This window comes from Rhincodon typus, chromosome 28 (assembly GCF_021869965.1).
Source record: "Rhincodon typus isolate 14 chromosome 28, sRhiTyp1.1, whole genome shotgun sequence".
Lineage (NCBI taxonomy): Eukaryota > Metazoa > Chordata > Chondrichthyes > Orectolobiformes > Rhincodontidae > Rhincodon > Rhincodon typus.
Window position 1 is genome coordinate 38,229,191 of NC_063359.1, and position 17,678 is coordinate 38,246,868.

Below are 17,678 nucleotides of genomic sequence, written 5' to 3' on the forward strand. Positions count from 1 at the left end.
AGTGCGGCGCTCCCTCAGCACTGACCCTCCGACAGTGCGGCGCTCCCGCAGCACTGACCCTCCGACAGTGCGGCGCTCCCGCAGCACTGACCCTCCGACAGTGCGGCGCTCCCTCAGTTAGTGGCTCAGAGGTGAGAGTGTTTCTCACTGAACTACAGCTGAATATATAAGCAGTAAATACCAAATGATATAAATGTTGTGGGAGAGGAAGGAAAATTCATTTTTTCAGACTAACAGAAGCTGAATAAAACCTCTCTGCGGTTGCATCTGTCACAGTAAGTTGATGGGGCTGTGTACTCTGTCTGTGCCCCTCAGTTTTATACATCTCAGTCATGTCCTCTCTCAATCTGCTCTGCTTTAAGGCAAACAACCCCAGTCTGTCTTCATAACTGAAACTCTCCAGTCGAGGCAACATCCTAGTAAATTTCCCTCTGCATCCTCTCCTATAATATCACATCCCTCCTATAATGTGGATTCCAGAACTGCACACAGTACTCCAGCTGTGACCTAACCAACATTTTATACAGTTCCAGTCTAACCTCCCTGCTCTTAAATTCTATACCTTAGCTAATAAATGACATTCCGTTGGCTTTTAGTCAGTTATATTTTTTCATAGAATCCCTACAGTGTGGAAACAGGCTCTTCGGCCCAACTTAGTCCACACCAACTCTCAGAGCATCCCACCTAATCTACACCTCCCTGAACACTACGGGCAATTTCCCATGGCCAATCCACCCTAACCTGCACATCTTTGGACTGTGGGAGGAAACCGGAGCACCCGGAGGAAACCCACGCAGACACTGGGAGAATGTGCAAACTCCACACAGACAGTCGCCCGAGAGTGGAATCGAACCCGGGTCCCTGGCGCTGTGAGGCAGCAGTGCTAACCACTGAGCCACCGTGCCACCCAATATTTTCTTGTTCATCCACCTTCGATCTTGCTGAAGAGAGAGATCTGTTGCCGGAACTCAGGGACTCCACACATCAGGATAAAATGCAAGAATGCCAAACTTCAAATGGTCACAACAATGTGTATTCCAGGTCTTTCCCTTCAGTAGTGTTCTTGCAATATCTGTGCACCGAAAACTCCCTCCAAGAGGCCTATGGTTCTGTCTAACCCATGAAATAACGGAAGTGTCCTGTTTGTTTGATTTCAGGCTCCCCAGTGCATTTGTGGGTAACTCGGACAAACCAGCTCCCCCCACTGGGGCTTCCCCGTCCACTGCCACCATCCCGGTCGTTCCATCGTTAGCGGGTCCGTGTAACCCCACACCATCCTCGGTGGGCTTTGCTGAGGTTAGCCCCCCATCCAGCGGGACGAGAAAAGCACGCGTACTCTACGACTACGATGCAGCCGACTCCAGTGAGCTTGACCTCCTGGCCGATGAGGTTAGTGCGTTACAAATGGATTTGTCATTCCCCCTGTGTAAATTACCCCCTTATATTCCCTGTTCTCAAGCTGTGTGACCCGCGGTTTTATAGAGAAGCTAAAATTTCAGCTTTATATTGTGGCTTAGATGCAGAGTAGCTGTAATCTCTTTGAAGACCTGAAGAAGCTTAAAGAGCTGAATGTCTTCCTTTCTGCTTTTTAATAACCATGTCTTCTGGTGTCTTTGTATTAATGAATCCTCATAGAGTCATCCAGCACGGAAACAGACCCTTCGGTCCAACCAGTCCATGCCGACCATAACCCAAACTAAACTTGTCCCACCTGCCTGCTCCTGGCTCATATCCCTCCTAACCTTTCCTATTCATGTACTTATCCAAATGTCTTTTAAATGTGATAAATGCACCTGCTTCCACCACTTTCTACTTATTATCTTCTCAGCTAAGGAGATATCTCATTTTTTGATGCTTCCCAAATAGTTTTGGTCCTTGTCTAGTTTGATCTTTTGTCTCTCAAAGGTATCTGATTCAGACAGAGCAGATTCAGCCCCATCCCCATTCAGATATTACTAGTTGTCTGAGTTTTGAGCCTTGGGAATTGGTGGTAATATATAACCAGTGCTAGAAGACTGACATCCTGTTTTCACATCATACCTCAGCTTTAGTTCCATTTTACGCACTTGTACAATTGTGATCTATCCATGTCTCTCTGGCAAGTTAAAATCAAAAGTTTTGAAACTGAAACATTTTTTCAGCTTAAACAGTGTTAAGGGCCCCCCTTCTGTGACAGTGTTGTGGGTCACCCTGCAACACACAGACTGCAGCAGTTCAAGAAGGCAACTCACCACCACCTTCTCAAGGAGCAACATTCAGCCAGTGATGCCCACATCCATGATAGAATAGGCCAAGTCACCACAATCCTTCTAGGAGCATTGGGCCTCTCTCTCACCAGAGAGAGGCAACTGGTGGTGGTTTAACCTGATGGTCACCATGTCTCAGGCCAGGGGAGAGAGGTTGAGAAGGAGAGTCCTTCATGGTAACCTCAGCTGGTGTAGGAAATGAACCCACGCTGTTGGCGTCATTCTGTATCGCAAGCCAACTGTCCAGCCAACTGAGCTAACCGACTCCCTAATAAAGCAAATTTTAAAAAAAAGGATGGAGGAGATATTTGGGTCAAGGTTCAAGTCAGAATAAATTTTGCCCTTATTTATGTTTATTTGTAAATCGTCCTGTGCACATTTCCAATGGAGAAAGCCTATGTAAACATGTCATGCTACAGTGCCATCTCTGGCAGGAGGGTGCACTACACCCTCCACTATGAGAAGTTAGAAAGTTAACAGGAGGTGTAAGATGTTTATGAATAGATCAACCTAACCATGTTTTTATTTTCCCTTCTTCAAATCTGTGTAGCTCATCACGGTGTACAGTCTACCAGGAATGGATTCTGATTGGCTGATGGGTGAAAAGGGGTCTAAGGAAGGAAAGGTTCCAGTCACTTATCTGGAACTACTGAACTAAAGATCCCATCAGGACCTTCCATTGAAAGATTGACCCTTGCAAAAAGACCACATTAGCATTTACCAATTGTGTTCCGTTAATTCCTAACATCATGTCCAACGTTTTTTTTTGGTGACTTTGATTGCACCAGAAAGCTTTAAAGAAAATTGCAAAGGTTTACAACATTACTTTTATATAGTTTCTTTTCCAGGAATTTAAAAGCATCACTGATCATGTATTTGAACAATTAGGTTGTGATGAAACCCTTTGAACGACGTGCTTAGCAAAACCTGATATAATTTAAAACCGAACAAGCAAATTCCCTGGGGACTGGCTCCGAGGGTGCTTCAGAAATATGCTTAGTTAGACCGGCTTTTTGTAGTTTGTACACTGGGACACTCTCTTTCAGACAGCCCACAGGAATGATGTAATTGTAATAGGTAACAGAATGTAACGCCTCAGTTCATCCATACAGTCTCCAGTTTGGTTCGAAATATGGAGCCATAGAGTGTCCTGGTAAAGGTCAATTTGCAGCTCTTGTAGTGTAACTGGAGCCAATATTGTGAGTCTACTCTGCATGGGCACATATATGTCTTTCTGTCTGGTAAGGTGGAATTTTAACTCCTGCAGGTGGAACTCTTCACTGAGACACCAAGGATTTGTTTTGAATTTTTATGGGTGCGCATTGCCGTACGTAGGTCACAGTGGAACAGCGTTCCCGTTTGTGGGTCATCAGGAAGGAGAAACTTGGATTTTCCAAAATCGAGGAAGGCAGGTAGTGATTGCTCCTGTGCACACTTCCCTTCCATTGGCCAACCCTGCCATCCTGAGCTGATGAAACTGTCTCAGGCACTCGCCTCTTGCTTACGAGAAATTTCAGGGGTTAGTTGTATTTTCTTAAAAAAAAAGACTCACCAAATCCAGAGTAGGATAAAAGTTCACTTTATTCTTCAATTCCCTTTTGTAAGTTCATTTTTTTTTGAGCTAATTGTTTGACATTCGAGGTGGTTTGCTTTGTGCAAGTTTATAGATTTGAACACTTTTAGGAAGGAAACTGGATATTGATCAAGAGTCCTCATCTCCTGCTCGTTCAGTAAACTGTTTGCATTCCCCATGTAAACTTATTGTGCTTGCAAGGTACTGGTTGTGTGTTCATTCCTTGGTCTGTATTGTCTGCATCGACCTGTATGAACTCCTTCAATCTGAGTGTATTTGCTGCCTGTTTCAGCTGTTCTATGCATAGTGAATGACCTTTAAAGAATAATAAAGCATTGAATTCACACTGATTTTCGCTCTCAACCATGTTGGTTCCATCACATTGCACGTGGCAGCTTTTCAGACTGTCACAGGTCAGTCGTATTACACTGGGTGATATCATTTCAATGGAAACCACAGAAAAAACAGGTCCTTCGGCCCGTCGAGTCTGTCGCAGTCAAAAACAACCACCTAACTGTTCTAATCCTATTTCCCAGGACTTAGCAGCATGAGTACACATCTAAACACCACTTCAATGTGATGAGGATTTCTGCCACTCAGGCACCTTTACAGCAGTGAGTTCCAGATTCCCACCATCCTCTGGGTGAAAACATTTTACCTCACATCTCCAAACCTCCTGCCCCTTCCCTTCGGTCTTTGATCCCTCTACCAAGGAGCAAAATTTCTTCCTGTCTGTATCCCTCATCATTTTATTATCTCGGTCATATTCCCCCCACCCCCTCAGTCTCCTTTTCCTCTAAGGTAAACAACCCCAGTCTGTCCAATCTCCCTTTATAACTGAAACTCTCTAGCCCAGGCCACATGCTGGTTAATGCCCTCAGCGATCAGCTCCCTCTTAACATATGCATTCCGGAACTGGCCACCTCACCATTGGAAATGTCTGTTCAGGCCATCAGTTAGAATCATCAAATCCCTCTCGTAGTGTGGGAGCAGGACATTCGGCCCCTCAAGTCCACACTGACCCTCCGAAGATTGTCCCACCCAGACCCATCCCCTACCCTAGGCACGATGGAGCAATTTCCCACAGCCAATCCACCCTAACCTGCGCATTTTTGGACTGTGGGAGGAAACCAGAGCACCCAGAGGAAACCCACGCAGACACTGGGAGAATATGCAAACTCCACACAGACTGTCACCCGAGGGTGGAATCGAACCCAGGTCCCTTTCGCTGTGAGGCAGCAGTGCTAACCACTGAGCTGCCCTTCATACACTTCATACAGATAGTAACAATACTTGATTATGCCCCCCTCATTTATTAAGATCATGTCTGATCCGATGGAGCATTACCTCCACTTTCTTGCCTCTTCCCCCTTAACCCTGACTTCCCCGGTCAATGAAATAAATCTGTCAGACTCAGCCACCAATATATTCAGTGGCTTCACTTTCAGTGATGACCGTCCCAAACACTGAAGACCCACCAAGTGAGGGATGACCAGGAAGCCCAGAACCAGAGGTCACAGCCCACGGATACGGGCTTGGCCATTCAGGATGGTGATGAGGAGAAATATCTTCACCCAGACAGTGATGAGCCTGTGAGGCCAAAACATTGTTTTTTCAAGGAGGAGGTAGATGTGGCTCTTGTGGTTAAAGAAGGTACAGGGAGGAAGGTGGGCTTGGGATATTGCACATGATGATTATCGAATGGAGGAGCAGATTCAAAGGGCTGAATGGCCTACTTCGATTCTGTGATTTCACAGACCTCCGGTAAGTGATGAGATACTTGGGGTGGGGTTTGGCACATGCTTGGGGATTGGAGGGTGGGTGGGGTGGTGTGGGGTGGCAGTGTGAAGGTGTTTTGAAAGCAAGGGCAGAGGGTGGGGGGTTGGATTCAGTGGGCACCCAGCTATGGCACACCCCCAACCCTGATCGGGCACTTTGGTCAAAGGACCCCTCTCCCCCCAAGATGATGGATTGTCTGTGGAGTAACAGCTAATGGACATGCCATGTGACAACATCCAACCCTCCCCAAAACGCGCGCACACACACAACTGGGTCAATCCCCGAGGTGGGAGTGAGGGATGCCACTCTCTCCCAGTCCTTAATAAATCTGTGAAGATCTTCGATGGTGTTGACCATGGTCAGCCATAGGCCTCTCGGGCCACATATCCATTCCAATGGGGTTTAGAAGGCAGTGGGGACAGTGTTTGGGTACAACACCAGACAGGCTAATGAGGTGTCCTTTCTACCTCACCACCTCCAGAGCACAATTCCATCCATTGAGTCTCCAGGTTAACTCCTGAGGAGTAATTCCTCAGCCTGAGGCACTGGGCCCACAGCTATGACAGGTAAGTGTGAGAAGCCATATGCTGGTGTTGACTGGCTCAGTTGGTCGCATTTTACACTCTAAGCCAAAGATCCTGGGTTCATGACCTCCTGCAGCGCCTAGTCCACCACTGCAGTAGACCTCACACAGACTGAATTCTCCCTCACACTTTTGACTCATTCATATCTGGCACTAGTCAGACCACAACTGGAATACTGTGAACAGTTTTGGACCCTGTATCTAAGGAAAGATATTGGAGGCAGTCCAGAGAAGGTTCACTGGGCTGATCCCAGGTATGGAGGGACTGTCTTATGAGGAGAGGTTGAGTTTGGTTGGGGCTACACTCGGAGTTTAGAACAACTAGAAGCAACCTCATCGAAATACGCAAGATTATTAGGTGATTTGAGAGGGTAGATGCAAAAAGGCAGAGTTTAGGATTATCAGCCATGATCTCATTGAACAGCAGAGCAGACATGATGGGCTGAATGGCCTGCTTCTCATCCTATGTCAAATGATATTAGGTTTGTGATCCAGAATAGTGTTAAACATTACCATGGAAACAGACACTAATGTGGAGCTAAAGCCCCAATCAGATCTGTCCATCATCCTATTGCATAGCCTTGCTGTATGATCTTATAGAACTAAGAGACTCACAGATGATCAACATCTAGGGCAGACTGTGATGGTTATAAAGATTCCAAAGGTTAATTTGTCCAAATCTTCCTTGTTGTAAAGACTGAAAGTGAGAAAACGTGGGTATAATTCACACAGTCAGAACGAGATGTACTTCCCAACAATTTTCATTGCCTTGACAGCTGTCACTATCTAATTTCTCCAATTTTTACTGTGATTTTTTTTTACACTTTTTTTATCCACTCACAGGATATGAGGTGTCACTGGCTAGGCCTGCATTTCTCACTCATCCCTAAATGTCCTTGAACTGAGTGATTTGGTTAGCCATTTGGAGTGGGCCTGGAGTCAGATGTAGGCCACACCAGTTCCCTTCCCTAAAAAAGGTTAGTGAACCAGATGGAGTTTCATTTAGTTTCATAATTAACTGCCAATTCCAGATTTTAAATTAAAACGTCCCCAGCAAATAGCCTGGGCCTCCGCATTATTAACCCAGAGTTGTTGCCATGGTAACGTGGCCTCTCAACAGTTCAATAATCCTTCTCTGTCATTTCTTCAGGATCATCCTCTCGTTGACGGAGTTACACCGATTCCAAAATCACAATTTGTGCTCTGATTTCTACACTTTTATTCTCTAAAGATTCCACTGCCTTTCATTCCAATGACACAGTTCCTGCCTGACACCAACAGCATGGGGAATAAAAGTGTGTCAAAACTCAGCATTCTTGGGCAGGTTCCTGTTTGTTCAGTTCCTTTTGGCCACTGCCTGCCTCAGTTAAGGCTGGATACGTTTTTAAAAACTGTTGCCCAACCCTCCTGCTCCAAGATATGGAGGGGCTGGTGTTGGACTGGGATAGAGAAAGTCAGACATCACGTGACACCACATTATAGTCTGACAGGTTTATTTACAGCACGGTGGCTCAGCGGTTAGCATTGCAGTCTCACAGCACCAGGGATCCGGGTTCAATTCTACCCTCGGGCAACTGTCTGTGTGGAGTTTGCACATTCTCCCCGTGTCTGCGTGGGTTTCCTCCGGGTGCTCCAGTTTCCTCCCACAGTCCAAAGATGTGCAGGTTAGGGTGGATTGGCCGTGCTAAATTGCCTGGGGTATGTGGGTTAGGTGGGTTATAGGGGGATGGATCTGGACGGGATGCTCTGAGGGTCGGTGTGGCCTTGTTGGGCTGAAGGGCCTGTTTCCACACTGTAGGGGTTCTATGAAAATCACAAGCTTTTGGAGCATAGCCTCTTTGTCGGGTGCACTTTGCTCCACTTCACCTGACAAAGGGGCAGCGCTTCAAAAGCCTGTGATTATAAATAAACCTATTGGACTATAACCGGTGTCGTGTGACATCTGACCTTCTCCAGCTCCAAAGCAGCAGAATCGTCAACACCCAGAGCTACAGATGATTCCAATGAAGATCCACAGCCTTCTGTTTCCAGAGAATCGATATTGTACGGGGTAATAAGCATGAGAAAACATTCTTCTTCCCATATTTTCATGCTTGTTTTTGCTGTTTTATACTTTATTTGACATCTGTCAGTGTAACCTGAACATTTAAATGGGATTTTATGGAAATATTTTGAGTAACATTGCTGCACTTTAAGAGTGATTTTCAGGAATGTAACTACTGTGTTATACAGTCCTAGAGATGTACAGCATGGAAACAGACCCTTCAGTCCAACTGTCCATGCCGCTTAGTATCCTAAATAAATTCAGTCCCATTTGCCTGTATCTCTCTAAACCCCTCCTGTGCATATATCCATCCAGATGCCTTTTAAATGTTGTAATTGTACCAGCCTCTACCACTTCCTCTGAAAGCTCATTCCACACACGCACCACCCTCTGAGTGAAAAAGTTGCCCCATAGGTCCCTTTTAAATCTTTCCCCTCTCACCTTAAACGTATGCCCCTCTAGTTCTGCACTCCCCTACCCTGGGGAAAAAGACCTTGGCTATTCACCCTACCCATGCCCCTCATGATTTTATAATCAAAGACTATCTCTATATCAAGTTTTCTCTAGAATTTAGGAGGCTAAGGGGTGATCTGATCGAAGTCTTCAAGATATTAACAGGAAAAGACAGTAGATTAAAGATAAATTATTTCCACTGGTTGGGGATTCTAGAACTAGGGACATAGTCTGAGAATTAGGGCCAGACCATTCAGGAGAGATGTTACGAAGCATTTCCACACACAAAGGGCGGCAGAGGTTTGGGTCCGTCTTCCACAAATGGCAGTGGATGTAGGATCAGTTGTTAATTTTAAATCTGAGATAGATAAATTTTTATTATGCAAAGGTTTTAAGGAATCTGGGCCAAAGGCAGGTATGTGGAGTTAGATCACAGATCAGCCATGTTCTTACTGAATGGTTGAACAGGCCCAAGGGATTGAATGGCCTCCCCCTATTCCTATAAGCCTGCATATCCAACTAAACACCAAACACTGACAAAAATGGTTGCATATGAAGTGTTAATGCATCTTATTTTAATCCATGCTGTTTCAAAATTCTTTAACATTATGTGGTAGTGACTAACAAATACATAAAAACTCATGTAATTGTGCTCCCTGGGCGACACAGAGGCTCAGTGGTTAACACTGCTGCCTCACAGCACCAGGGACCCAGGTTCGATTCCACCCTCAGGCGACTGTCTGTGTGGAGCTTGCACATTCTCCCCGTGTCTGCGTGGGTTTCCTCCGGGTGCTCCGGTTTCCTCCCACAGTCCAAAGATGTGCAGGTTAGAGTGGTTTGGCTGTGGGTAATGCAGGGTTACAGTGATAGGGTAGGGGGTGTGGGTCTGAGTGGGATGCTCTTTGGAGGGTCGATGTGGACTCGATGGGCTGAATGGCCAGCTTCAACACTGTAGGGATCCTGTGATTCTCAGTCCACACACAAATCCCACCCAGACTCACACCTGATTCACTTAAATCTTGTCAGAGATACAAACAAGACATAAACATTCCATACTTGGCCATCTCCCGTTGCAAGGACTTTATTTTATTTTGTGTTTAAGTCATTATTTTATTTTGTAATAAGTAAGTGCCATCAAACCCAGTATTCAGTGGCCTTTGAGTTATCAAAGGGAAGCGATTAACCTTCTTTAATTATCCTAAAGAGGAAGAAAGAAAGCTGCATTTGTTTTATTTAACTGCTTGTGATGAATTGTTAATAAGACAATTTTACTGTCTCTGCACAGTTCATAAACTGCGAGAAATCAAAACACAAATATTCCAAATTACAAATGTTCAATACAAAATGTGAAATCCCGCATAAATCAGAAATGAAATTGAAAAAGCTGTAAATACTCAGCAGGCCAGACAGCAGATGTGGAGAGGGAACCAGCGTTAACATTTCAGATTGACGAGAATAATTCCAGAGCGAGGAACTTCACTTCTGAAGATAATTGGAGAAGTTGGGATTGTTCGTCGTGGACAGGAGAAAGCTGAGGGGACATTTGATCGAGGTGTTCAAAACCATTAGGGGTCCAGGCAGAGTGGGCAGGGTGAGGACTATTCTCATTCAACAAGAGGAGGGCATAGGTTTGAAATAATTTGCAAAAAGAAGTGACAGTGATGTGAGGAAAAACATTCTCAGATATACTCTAGACTCATTGGAATTTAGAAGGATGAGAGGGAATCTTATAGAAACATATAAAATTGTGAAGGGAATAGATAAGATAGAAACAGGGAGATTGTTTCCACTGGTGAATGAAACTAGAACTAGGGGGTACAGCCTCAAAATGAGGGGGAGCAGATTTAGGGCAGAGCTGAGAAGGAACCTCTTCACCCAAAGGGTGTGAGTCTGTGGAACTCCCTGCCCAGTGAAACAGTTGAAGTTTCCTCATTGAGCTGCAGGAATACAGCAGGCCAGGCAGCATCAGAGAAGCAGGAAAGCTGATGTTTCGAGAAATCTGAAGTGTCCCGACCTGAAATGTCAGCTTTCCTGCTCCTCTGATGCTGCCTGGCCTGCTGCGTTCCTCCAGCTCCACACTGTGTTATCTCAGACTCCAGCATTAGCAGTTCCTACTATCTCTGAGGCTACCTCGTTGCATGTTTTGAAGGCAAAGATAGATTTTTGAACAGCAAAGGAATTAAGGCTTATAGTGAAAGGGTGGTTAAGTGGAGCTGAGTCCACAAAAAGATCAGCCACAATCTTATTGAATGGCAGAGCAGGCTTGACAGGACAGATGGGATACTCCTGCTCCTGGTTCTTACGTTCTCACACAGTTGGGGCCTGGAATGCACTGTCTGGAAATATGGAGGCAGGTTCAATGGAGGTTATTTAAATGCAAACAATGTGCAGGTTTACAGGGAAAAGGCGGGAGTTGGATCTAAGGCAAAATGCACACAAAGCCCAGTACAGAAACAGTGGGCTGAATAGCCTCCTTCTGTATTTGCTGTGTAAATAATTATCCACTGCCCTCGAGTGGCCTGAACTGGGAAATGACGAATGTGCATGTTTATGAGGAAAGGGCAGTGGGTTGGCACAGTGATATGCTCAATGAGACAGCATGAGGTGATGAATGGCCTCCTCCCATGCTGTAACACTTTGTCCATTCTGTGACTTTCTTCTGACAAAGGGTCATCAGCCTGAAATGTTACAGTGCTTCTCCTTCTACTGATTCTGTCAAACCTGCTGAACGCTTCCAGCATTCCCTGGGTTTATTGCCAATGTTTAATACCAGGTTCCTAGTCTCAGGCCAGTGGAACCAGCATGCTCTTGTACTAATGGGGCTGACACCAGGCCAGCTTGCTGGAGAGTAGTCTCTGCAGTGGGAAACAACATTGACTCTACTGTGCTATTTGACCAGGTGAGTACACCACTAAGCTTCTGTTTGTGGGTCAGTTTATCATACCCTTCTCCTCCAGGCCCAGACCTGGGTTTGTGAAATCTAGAAACCTTGGCCGGGATTGTGATCTGGTTATGGAGTCGGGAATGGAGCCAGACACTTGGATAATCTCACCTGCGGGCTGTTGTATAGTTTATACAGCAAAGAGTAACACAGCGAAATATACCAGTCTCTCTGTGTGTAACAGCTTTTATTCACAAGGCTTTAAAATGTCTGCTCTGCGCTCCAACTCCAGCTTCCAGCTCCTCCCACAGATGTATTCACTTAACTCCACACCCAGGTTAAACCACTCAAACTCAGTGAGCCTCAATAGTAAACAGAATCACATCATCAAACACAGAGCAATGGAACATGGAACATGGTTCGATGGTTCACCAACAACATCCTGACCTTCAGCCTTTCAGCAGGGCTAGGTCAGCTTAGAATCATCTGTGACTTTAAGCTCATTAGGGTAGTAAAGGCCATTGATAAGAGACCCCTCTCCCCTCTCAGTTTGCCTGGGGAGGGGGCAGAACTAGGATAACATCAAAGACCCTCACCACCCCCAATCAGGCCTCAACCGTGGCTTTTCGGCAGATTCTCCCTGGACCATGAGAATCAGCAGCTGTGGCCAGTCTTTATTTCAAACCTGTTCAAAGATTCTCACAGATACCATCGTCTGCTATCCTGTGACAGGCTGAAGCTCCTGGCCGCTCAGTTCCTGGTTGTCCAGCCCCTCACCCAGCTGTCTGCTATCCATAAATCGAGAGTTCCCTCCCCCGACACTAACCAGCCAATGCTGGTCCAGACGGGCTGGGTGCCTGGTCTTATCACGCCCATGGGATCCATGTTTGACACTCGGTATTGGGGTCCTAGCCACAAAAATGGAAAGCCCTGCTTTTTTGTGCCTCAATGATGTTGAGAGGGTGGAGTGTTGGTGCCATTAACTTAATAAAGCCAAGTTACTCTCTCTGGGACCTGAGTTCTAATCCCACCACAGCAGCTAGTGAAATCCAGATTAAATTAATCAACCTGGAATCTTATAAAAAGCTAGTCTCAGTAATAGTGATCATGAAAATATCGCCAGCCATTGTTAAAAGCCCATCTGTTTTGTCTTAAGGGAATCTGCTATCTTTACCTGGTCTGGTCTACATGTAACTCCAGGCCCACAGCGGTGTTGTTGACTCTTAATCACAGTGACAATTACAGCCTTATCCCTTCAAAGAATAAATTTAAGAAGTATTGGTCACAATTTTTGGAGACTACAGGTTAATCTTACAGGGTTGGCAATCAGAGACAGAGGGAAATAGTGTGAGACAGAGTGAGATAGTGTGATAATGAGAGAGTGGGTGTGTGTGCGAGAGAGTGGGTGTGTGTGCAAGAGAGTGGGTGTGTGAGAGAGAGAGTGGGTGTGTGAGAGAGAGAGTGGGTGTGTGTGCGAGAGAGTGGGTGTGTGTGCGAGAGAGTGGGTGTGTGTGCGAGAGTGGGTGTGTGTGAGAGAGAGAGTGGGTGTGTGTGTGAGAGAGTGGGTGTGTGTGAGAGAGTGTTTGAGTGTATGAGAGTGAAATAGTGTGAGAGAGAGTGAAATAGTGTGACAGTGAGAGAGTGGGAGTGTGAGAGAGAGAGTGGGTGTGTGTGCGAGAGAGTGGGTGTGTGTGCGAGAGTGTTTGAGTATATGAGAGTGAAATAGTGGGAGAGAGGGTGAGATTGAGTGACTGCGAGAGTGTGTGAGAAAGCATACCAGAGAGTGAGATAGTCTATGATAGAGAGAGTGAGAGAGAGAGAGTGAGTGAGAGAGAGAGAGAGAGAGATCCCATCCTTTTATCACCCATGTCTAATCTAGCCTGTCCTGGAGTTTGTCCCCAGTTAATCAACCACAGACTGGGCTTCACTGACCTTTGTATTGTATGTGACTCCCCATCTTCAGAGCCAGGGCTGTGGGGGTGCAGGGCCCAAGGCAGGATGGGTGGTCTGTACCGTCCCCAGTGAACAAAGGTCACCCCCACCCAGCCACACAAACCTTCGCCCTCCCTACTCCCCTGGTGTCTGGGTCAGGGGCCTGTGGTGCCAGGGTGGGGCTGTAGGCAGTCACCTGGATTCCCCCTGCACTGGGATGGTTCTGCCCGTCTTTGCTAGGCGGGGGGATAGAATCGACCATGATGGGTCATTCTGAGAGTGAGCCTTCCATTTTGTTTTTATTCTCTCACAGGACGAGTGAGTCACTGCTGGGTGTAACCTGCTAGGCCAGCATTTACTACCCACCCCTAATTGCCCAGGGGGCACTTAAGAGTTAACTGCATCGCCGTGGGACTGGAGTCACATGTACAGGCTTGACAGGGTAAATGCTGAGAGAACGTTAATCCTCATGTAAGAATCTAGGACCAGAGTCTCAGAATAGAGGGGCCCCAATTTAAGACCGAAATGAGGAGGAATTTCCTCTCTCAGAGGGTTGTGAGTCTTTGGAACTCCTTGCAACTGGGAGCTGTGGGGCGAGTCCTTCTGTGTATTGAAGGCTGAGCTAGATTCTTGGTCATTCAGGAATCGAGGGAAGGGGCAGGAAAGTGGACATGAGGAATGTTGGATCAGCCATGATCCTATTGAATGGCAGAGCAGGCTCGAGGGGCTGAATGGTCTCCTCCTGTCTCTATTTCTTATGACGCAGATGAGTTTTTATCACCATCGACAGATTTAGGCCAGTTTTCTTTAATTGCAGATTTCTATTGAATTCAAATTTCACCATGTTCCGTGGTGACATTTGAACCAATGTGCCCAGGACATGGGCCTGGTATTTTGGATTACTTGTCCATTATGGGACTCCCTGGACTTGGAAGTAAATCGCCATTCCCTCAATGTCGCTGGGTCAAAATCCTGGAATTCCCTCCCTAAGGGCACATTGTGGGTCAACCCACAGCACATGGACTGCAGCGGTTCAAGAAGGTAGCTGACCCCCACATTCTCAAGGGGCAACTAGGGACGGGCAATAAAAGCTGGGCCCAGCCAGTAATGTCCACATCCCACGAATGAATAAAGGTCTGAAAGATCAAGGTTCTGATGGTATTGTAAATGTTCTGCCATGTTCCATTGTGGGAAAGTGAAACAGCTTCGCCAGCACAGGGTTTGCTGTACAACACCACAGAGTACAAAGTCAGGGGCCCCCAGGTTACTAACATGGGTCATTCACAAAGCTGCAGGACCCAGCTGAGGGGTTGTTACCCTGTCCTGGGTTACTCACGGCACCCCTCACACAAAGTAGAGTGCCACAACCACGTAGATGACCCAGGCAATGGACACAAAGACCCCGAAGAGCAAGCTGAACAGAACCAGTGCCCGCACCTTCCTCGAAGTGCTCTCAGCGTATCTGTGGTCTCCTCTCTGAACCGCCAGGCGGGTCTGTGGGAGGTAATGGGACAGTGAGTCACTGCAAACAGCTCACATCACACAGCACTCTAACACCCACAGCTCAGCCCAGGGGCACAGGACCCAGCCTAAGTGCACACAGACAGAGACAGGCCAGGGCCCGGAGTGGGGGGCGGCAGTAAGAGGAAGGAATTTTGGGCTGGATCCAGTCAAGGTGGGGGTGTGGCGGTTGTGGGAGGGGGAACACTTGTCATTCACTCCCATTTCCTGAAATGAATCATATTGAAATCCATGTCAGTGACGGGGTGTGTGTGTGTGTGTGTGTGTGTGCATGTGCGTATGTGAGTGTGTGTGTATGTGAGCATGTGCGTGTGTGTGTGTGCCAGTGTGTGTGGGAGGGGTGTGTGGGGAGTGATGTGGGTGTGTATGCATGGGCGTGTGTGTTTGTGTGTGGGAGTGGGGTGTGGGTGTGTGTTTGGTGTGGGGGGGTGTGGGTGTGTGTGGGTGTGTGGAGCTGTGTCTGTGAGGGTGTGTGTGTGTGTGGGGAGGGTGGTGCGGTGGGGAGGTGTGTGTGTGAGGGTATGTATGGGTGAGGGGGGGTGGGGAGGTGTGTGTGTGGGAGTTTGTGGGTGGGTGGGGGGATGTGGGAGGAAGGTGTGTGTGTGAGGGTGCATATGGGTGTGGGGAGCGGTGGGGTGTTGTATGTGTGTGAGGGTGTGTATGGGTGTGGGAATGTGGGGGGAAGGTGTGTGTGTGAGGGTGTGTACGGGTGTGGGGTGTGGAGGGGGTGGGGAGGTGTGTGTGTGAGGGGGTGTGGGTGGGTGTGGGGAGGGGTGGGGAGGTGTGTGTGTGAGGGGGTGTGGGTGGGTGTGGGGGGTGGTGGGGAGGTGTGTGTGTGTGAGGGGGTGGGGAGAGCTGGGGGCATACTGTCAGTGAGGAAGAGGTGGGGTCATGAAGGAGAGTAAGAATCATCCCACTCTGTCCCTAACCCCAACCCCAGTTTCTGTTGTGTTTACACCGGGATAGCGCGGCCGGGTTTACATGTTGGGGTTAAGTCAGGGTTGGGGTCGGGGTCAGGGATAAAGATCGCGGTTAGGGTCGGAATTGGGGTTAGGGCCACAGATGGGGCAAGGGTTGGGGTCAGGGTCAGGGTCAGTGTTAGGGTCACGGTCGGTGTTGGGCTTAGGGTCAGGATAGAACTGAGGTTAGGGTCAGCGTTAATGTCAGGCTTGGGGTTGGGGTTGGGGTTTAGGAACAGGGTTGGGGGGGGGGGGGGTGGGGGTTCAGTGTTGCAGTTGGGGTGTTAATCAGGAACAAGTATTCAGTGGGCATTGGGAATGTAATTATCAAGCGTTTGTGTGTGGTGTGGGGTGAGTCCCACTGATCGTACCTCATGTGAAAAGATGATGGCTAAAATCCCAGACAGCAGACAGCAGAATACTGTCACAAGTACAGACTCCAGCATGTAGTCCTTCGGTGGTGTGCTCTGTTCATGATGCACTCCTGGTAACGGGCAGTTATACTGTCAGAGACAGAGAAATAAAACAGACATAAATGACAGCGAACCTTCTCCAGCCCCACAATACTCCCAATCCCTGCACTCAAACGGCCTTTGGCCTCCCCACGCTTTCTCACTGCACCTCCCAGTGGCTGTGTCTCCAGCCGTCTGTGTCCCACATTCCGGAATTCTCTCCTCGTCACCGTCATTCTTTCAGATGCTGTAGGTCACTGCCCTCCCTGGCACAGTTCTTGACCCTTTGTCCTACTCTTTGTGCCTATCTGCCGGTATTTTGTTTGACAACGCTCCTGTGTAGGACCTTGGGCAGTTACAGGCATTAAGTAAATGCACCTTGCTGTTGGTGTCTTGGGACCCACAGTCAAGTGTGGAAGGGCTCCACCGTGTGTTAACAAAATAGCGCAGTGACTGTGTAACTTCATGAAGCTGTGTCAGAGATCAGGGACATTTTGATTTAATTTATTTATTGTCATGTGTATTTTGTTACAAAATACAGTGAAAGGTGTTGTATAGCGTTGCCACTCTCCAGGGCCATCTTAAACCACAGAAAGATAAAGCAAAACATAAACTATAAAGGCAGAGAAATGAAGAAATAAATAAAAAGTGTCCAACTTTACAGTCCTTCTGGTTAAGTGCTGTGTCATGGGCCATAGGTCTAGTCGTCACGCTCGAGTCTCCTTCATCACAGCACCCCTGGAATGGACGTCACCAGGTCACCACTCTTCGACACCATCTCACCTCCACTCACACCCTCACTGCTGAGGCTTTGCCGGACCCTGTCAATGCTGACACCACCGAGCCACCAGGTCCTGTACTGGGCCCAAACTAGCCCCTGACACCATTGCCACACATCCACACTGCTGGGCCCACTCGGATCCACACTGCGGGGCCCATTCGGATCCACACTGCTGGGCCCACTCGAGTCTACATTGCTGGGCCCACTCGAGTCTACACTGCTGGGCACACTCGAGTCTACGCTGCTGGGCCCACTCGGGTCTACACTGCTGGGCCCACTCGGGTGTACACTGCTGGGCCCACTCGGGTGTACACTGCTGGGCCCACTCGGGTGTACACTGCTGGGCCCACTCAGGTCTACACTGCTGGGCCCACTCAGGTGTACAGTGCTGATCCCACTAAAGTCTACACGGCTGGGCCCACTCGAGTCTACGCTGCTGGGCCCACTCGGATCTACGCTGCTGGGCCCACTCGG

General features: G+C 47.8%; 2 protein-coding genes across 4 annotated transcripts in view; one reads left to right on the forward strand and one right to left on the reverse strand.

The window, feature by feature from the left end:
• Window positions 1–4,169, forward strand: part of sh3glb2b (SH3-domain GRB2-like endophilin B2b) — an 87,265-nt gene extending 83,096 nt beyond the window's left edge. Inside the window, exons 10-11 of the mRNA XM_048613406.1 lie at window positions 1,158–1,389; window positions 2,797–4,169. Coding sequence (XP_048469363.1) covers window positions 1,158–1,389; window positions 2,797–2,904 — 340 coding nt within the window. The 3' untranslated portion in view covers window positions 2,905–4,169. The remainder of the gene's footprint in view (window positions 1–1,157; window positions 1,390–2,796) is intronic.
• A 5,562-nt stretch (window positions 4,170–9,731) lies between these two features.
• Window positions 9,732–17,678, reverse strand: part of LOC125486375 (proline rich transmembrane protein 1B) — a 23,520-nt gene continuing 15,573 nt past the window's right edge. For 2 of the 3 annotated variants that reach the window (XM_048613635.1, XM_048613634.1), the window contains exons 3-4: window positions 16,343–16,474; window positions 14,524–14,985 (exon numbers count right to left, since the gene is read on the reverse strand). In XM_048613635.1, coding sequence (XP_048469592.1) covers window positions 14,836–14,985; window positions 16,343–16,474 — 282 coding nt within the window. In that variant the 3' untranslated portion in view covers window positions 14,524–14,835. Of the gene's footprint in view, window positions 9,877–14,523; window positions 14,986–16,342; window positions 16,475–17,678 lie in introns of those variants that run through there. The other variant, XM_048613636.1, reaches the window with a different exon arrangement.